The following is a 6,213-nucleotide window of genomic DNA, read 5'->3' on the forward strand; positions in this document are numbered from 1 at the left end:
ATCCAAATGGCAGATGAAATTTAATGTAGACAAATGCAAGGTGATGCATATAGGGTAAAATAACCCATGCAGTAGTTACACGATGTTAGGTTCCATATTAGGAGCTACCACCCAGGAAAAAGATCTAGGCATCAGTGGAATCGATGGCTCAGTGTGCTGTGGCAGTCAAAAAAGCAAACAGAATGTTAGGAATTATTAGGAAGGGAATGGTGAATAAGATGGAGGATATCATAATGCCTCTGTATTGCTCCATGGTGAGACCGCACCTTGAATACGGTGTACAATTCTGGTCATTGCTTCTCAAAAAATATAATATATAGTTACACTAGAGAATGTACAGACAAGGGTGACCAAAATGATAAAGGGCATGGAACAGTTCTCTATGAAGAAAGGCTAAAGAGGTTAGGGCTGTTCAGCTTGGAGAAGAGATGGCTGAAGAGGGATATGATCGAGGTCTATAAAGCATGAGAGGTCTAGAACGGGTAAATGTGAATTGGTTATTTACACTTTCAGATAATAGAAGGACTAGGGGGCAAATTGGAGAAAATTCTTTTTCACTCAACACACAACTAAGCACTGGAATTCATTGCTGGAGGATGTGGTTAGGGAAGTTAGTGTAGCTAGGTTTAAAAAAGGTTTGGACAAGTTCCCGGAGGAGAAGTCCATAACTGTTATTAGTCAAGTTAACTTAGGGAAGAGCCACTGCTTAGTACTGGCATTAGTAGCATGGGATCTATTTAATGTTCGGGTACTTGCCAGGTACTTGTAATCTGGATTGACTAGTGTTAGAATTAGGATGCTGGACTTGATGGACCCTGGGTTTGACCCAATGTGGCAACTTCTTATGTATTTAAAGAAGAAATGGATTCCTCACAGAACTATGCATGCAGATAACCAAAATAACCCAAACAAGCAGGTGTGCTCGCAATAAGCTGCACACCAGCCTGTTCTGCAAGTTGTTTTACAGGGAGAGTGAGCAGTGCGGACAAAAAAAAACGAATGATATTTTGGTTGCATGAGAAGATGCGCAGCTTGCGGTCTGAATGAAGAAGTTGCAATTGATGTTGTACAGTTACATTTTCAACCATCTGCATTTCATTTGAAAGCGTTGGGTTGTCCTTTTCTTGTGTTTGCCCGGGGCTTCATTTGTGGGGAAATGGCCTGGAGTGGAGCTCCGCCACTCCTTTTCAGGCATAAGAAGCAGAGCAGCGGGAGTGCCGTCCTCCAGCCCCACTCCCTCCCAGGCAGTGTGCAGGGAAAGAGAGGGGAGGACATGAGCACTGATGAGGGCTGGGACTGGAGGAGGATGAGCGTGAAGAGCATATTCAGGTATATGCGGGAAAGAGAGTATGTGCGTGGGGGGGGGGGGGGAGGGGAGAGCAAGAGTTCACAGAGGGCCCCGGTCCCTTCCGCCTTCATCCCCATCCTCACTCCCCCACTCCACAGTTCCTCGTCCTATTTGTCTACAAATTAAGCCCTATGTTTGCTCTTGGAAGACTGCCCATGTTTTGGGTTGGAGGAGCCATGTTTCGCAGCCTGTATGAACATCTTGGTCATTTTTTAAGCGTACGTTATTACTGCCACCTGTGCTTTAAGTTTGTTTTGCAAGGGCGGGTGATTTCTGGTGAGTCTGAAAATGCAGCCCAGAATATAAAAGGCATTAGATTTCTGATAATATTTCAGTATTCCCAGCTAGTTCTTTTCCAGTCTGCTTACAGTCTGTTGTTGAAGTGACTCCTCAGTTAGAGAAGCTTCAGCAGTGGGCTGCCAAACATAGTCATGTAGACCTTTCAGGGGCTGACACTTACCAGTCAGCAGTTTGGGGCAGAGGGCAGCAAACCGGCCTGATTTCTGGGTAACCCAAGCTCTGTATATTAAGCTGGTTCTCGGACTTCTGTGCATGCAGATAAGCCTGAAGAATATTAAGTCTGAATATCCTAGAGGGCCGCAGACAAGACTGTTATTTCAGGATATTCTGACTTAATATTCTTCAGGCTTATCTGCGTGCACACAGTCTGAGAACCAGGGCACAGGATTCTCTTTTCTGATCCCAGCCGGTCCCTTCATGGTTCCTCTTTCTTATGTACTGTTTACTCCTAGATCCAAATTCCAATTGCTTCACCCAGGCTTCCCTGAGACATTCTGCCTGGTCTGCCGGGAGAGGGTCCCAGCTGCTGCCTTCTCTTGGCTTGGTGACTCTCAGGGAGCCCCCACCCTTGCTCTAAGCAGGGTCGAATCCCCTTTCCAAATCCCAGCCCTTAGGAACTGTCAGCCAAAGTGTTACCAATCACTCCCTCTGACCATTAGATGATCCCACACTTTCTGGAAGCTCTTTAGCAATTTCCTTTAGAAGGAAACAACAAACTTCTCAACATTATACACTTTGCAGTCTTTTCTGTGGCACACAGGGGGGGGCCACATGCTTTTTCACCTGAGAGAGTGCAGATCCCAAAAGTTAATCCAGAAATATATCAAGTTAGTAAAAAAAAACAAACAAAAAAAAACCCAAAAGAGGCATCACTTTATATGCTGTGTATATATACTGACAGAGAGAGTGACATTGAGATATGAGCTGAAGGTCACAGAAAAGCCACATGTAGACAACCTAATTGTCTCATTTTAGCAAAGTGTCTTTTCTGCCCAGAGAAACCCTCTACCAGTTGTAGCTCTCTAACACTAGCTAATGCATTTACCGTGTACAGTCTGCTGGTAGGCGTGACAGATGCGTAAGCCCTTTCATGAGAAATATTTAAGAAAGATAGGTACAAGAAGGGAAAAAAGTGTTCTTTTGAGTGCGCTTCTACTTGTCATATATTGTAGATTCTTTTTAAAAAAAAAAAAACCCAAACAACCCACTTTCATTATAAGCCTCAGGAATTTTCTGTTCTTGCTATTGGCTTCTTTGTTTTGGGGATTTTTGTTTTAGCTAGATTATGCCCAAAGGCTTTTTTTTTTTCTCTGAAAACTAAATAGTTGCTTAAAATTGACAGAATTTATTGCATGGGTTTCCTTTCCCTCTTAATAAATAAGCAAAATATGTTATCAAGCATCCAAATTTGGCATTTCACCTGTCCACCTGCGGAGGGCAGCAGATTGCTTGTTTGATGATGCACTGTCCCAGCATGACATCATGACTGTGCACTGCCACTGTTAGCATTAGGGATTAAATGCAATCATTTACGTGCCTGCACCATTCACGCGGCATTTCATAATGCTACAGTGCTCCTTCTGGGGAACAGTTTACTTCTTTCTAAAATGAGAAGAGAATTTGACAAGTAGTCCTAGACACTGGGTCAATACTAGATTATTCTACCAATGAAGAACTAAAAGAATCAAAAATTTAAATTTTGAACTTTATTTTGTAGAATTTTTTTTTTTATTTTGCTCTTTTGTTTTGTGACGTGTCCAATTTTTTTCTTTGCTTAGTTTGCTCATTTTTTTTATTGTTGCTTTTTTTTTTTTTTTTTTTACAGATTATCTTCTTTTAGTCTTCCCCAGTATCCCCATCCCTTCCTGCCAGTCTTGCTCCCTTTCTGTGAGTGACAGAGTCTTTCTCTTGTCAGGGCTTGGCATGGGAGGAAAGTGCGGAGTCTTTCCCTGGCATCTGCATGCGAGCAGAAATTCATGCCCTGAGCTGGCCAGGAGCAGAGTTTCCAAGAGGGTGGTCAGGAGTTTTCCTGGAAAATTGCTCTGGTCCATAGCTATTGGACAGTATACTAGCAACCATAGTGGTCCTTGGAAAACTGGATTATTTGCAGACTGTGATACCTGATGTTGGACCATTATATGAAAAAAATGTATTACAAGTGATATAGAATCTGTAGTTTAAACTGGAAATAGATGCAGTAAATACATTTTCTAACACTACTCTTTTGTATCTTCCTCAAGGTTTTGATTGCGTGTGTGTGTGTGTGTTTATGTTTAGTTATTTGTGGATATATTATCTTAAGGAAATCATGGTTCAGGATAATAGTGAGTCTGTGGATATGATCAATGAGATAGTGAGAAAGCTTAGTTTCACAAACTTGCAAATGTACAGTACCTGAAGAGCCATTCTGAGCGTTAAAAGAACAGAAAGCCGATGAGCATGACAAGCATTAGCTTACAACCAGGGTACAGCCTCTCTTGGCTTGGTTTGCTGGCCTCTCCTGCTACACAGCGTGCCCCCTCTATTCTCCCATTTTAATTAAAAAAGAAAAATCAATAACAAAAGTTTAACGAACCCAAAGGTTGAAAACAAAACAAAAAAAAAAATATATATATATAACTTGGCTGTGTCCCCTTAAATGAATTGATTTGATTTTTATGCCGCCAGCTCGTGATGAGCGGCAATGTGATGTGCTAGCTACTATGACCTGACCCAGTCTCTGATCATTATAAAGAAAGTGGTTGCAGAATAGTGACCTCCTCCCATATACAGCACTGTGACCCAGTAAAGCAGGAGGGCCGTGATATGGGTCTTCAGTTTCAAATAAGATAACTAAAAGCAATGACATGGGCGGAATTTAGGAGCTGAGGCCTGCTGTGCCAAAAATCAGCGAAAAACGTTGAAATGGTTCGGAGGAAGCCATAAAGCCTACAGACAGTCTAGGGAGCTGTGGTTACTACCGTGAGCTTTTATTGTACTCCCACGTGCAGAATCTTCCGGCATTCCCTCTAAATTTGTGCTCGTAGACAAATGAAAACAGAGAAATTTTGGTTCAGATTAGATTAAGAAAAGAAGAGCCTTGCCCTGCAGCTGTATCTTACAATACTTCAGAGACCAGCTCAGTACAATCTGTGTGACTACCAATGTGCTATAAAAGCTAGTAAGGAGCCAGCTGTATGAATGGGTTTCTTCCATTTCACACCAATGGGAAACACTGCTTTTTTTTTTTTTTTTACCTCTGAGCCAAACAACATTATAAAAAGCTATTCAGGAACACTGACATTTTAATATTTAAACATTATTTGGAGTGTGGTGCAATTTATGTATTCCCTTTTATGAATGAACACAAGGATTTATGTCCACTAGTACTCTTTTTGGTGATCCTGATGTTTAGTTGTAATTCCGTGGTATTGTGGCATCGTAATTTCTGTTGTTCCAGATTGTGATGACAACAAGCAGGATATATAAGACAGGACAGGCACTGTAAAAGCTCTGCCTGGCTACAAAATAGGCTTGGGGAGGTAAAATTAAATTAGCACGGTCATCAGAGATGCTCAAAAAGATGCAGATAAGTTTGGCTTTATTTTCTCTCGTTTTAGGTCACATATTCTAAGCATTTTCCCCATAGACAGTAGATGGGAAAATCTCTTCAGTCCATCTAATTCCCTTTGTACATACATACCTGTTCTCATGAAAAAAGAAATTGGTTGAACGTATAACTATTTGTGTCTAAGCATTCTCACCCTCTTTAAAGTTATCTGCAAATTGTACTTTACTGCAGAGAGGTGTACGAGGCCTCCATCCTGACGTGTGCACGAATCTGGTGTTTCTAAGCTCGGCACGGTTACCTTTCAACTTCCTTTGCTTCTCCTTTCAGTTTATGGCCACAACATGAAAAGCAGCAATGATTTTATCGGGAGGATTGTCATCGGTCAGTACTCCTCGGGCTCCCCAGAATCCAACCACTGGCGTCGAATGCGGAATTCCCACCGGACAGCTGTGGAGCAGTGGCACAGTCTCCGGTCCCGGGCCGAGTGCGACCGGGTATCTCCGGCTTCCCTTGAGGTGACATGAGGACGGCGATAACAAAACAAACAAACAAATAAATAAATAAATAAAAACCAGTGGGGAAACCCATGCATTGTACCACCTTGAAAGCAACTGTTAACGGTTGCTGGGCTGGTTACAAGATGGCCGCAGTAGCCTATGTGCCTAAGTGAATATTCAAAGTGCAAACCCTGTGTTAACTCTCCAAGTGACAAATCATAGAACGAGATTTTTCAGGGCCACTAAAAACATGATCCACTGAACATTCACACTCCCATTCATTGGCTGCTGCATCCCTGCAGCAGTGTTTATTTTCATGGTGGAGACCAGATGAAAGTGCAGTGTACAGCAGTACAATTCACACTGATTGACTGACACTGAGCAAACTGAAAGCTTTCAAATGGTCTTTGGCCAATAGTGACCGGTATATCTACACAACCTTTGTGGTTGGAAGTTTAAGTACTCTTGTGTTTCTAGTTGATGAATGTGATAAATTCACTAAAAACAATCAAAACAAA

At 42.0% G+C, this 6,213-nt stretch overlaps 1 protein-coding gene across 1 annotated transcript in view; it reads left to right on the plus strand.

Annotated features, from left to right (window-relative positions):
* Positions 1 to 5,767, plus strand: part of SYT17 (synaptotagmin 17) — a 64,980-nt gene extending 59,213 nt beyond the window's left edge. Inside the window, exon 8 of the mRNA XM_029577443.1 lies at positions 5,526 to 5,767. Coding sequence (XP_029433303.1) covers positions 5,526 to 5,722 — 197 coding nt within the window. The 3' untranslated portion in view covers positions 5,723 to 5,767. The remainder of the gene's footprint in view (positions 1 to 5,525) is intronic.
* The last annotated feature ends 446 nt before the right edge of the window (positions 5,768 to 6,213 follow it).

The sequence above is a fragment of the Rhinatrema bivittatum genome, chromosome 14 (genome assembly GCF_901001135.1).
Source record: "Rhinatrema bivittatum chromosome 14, aRhiBiv1.1, whole genome shotgun sequence".
NCBI classification, from domain to species: Eukaryota; Metazoa; Chordata; class Amphibia; order Gymnophiona; family Rhinatrematidae; genus Rhinatrema; species Rhinatrema bivittatum.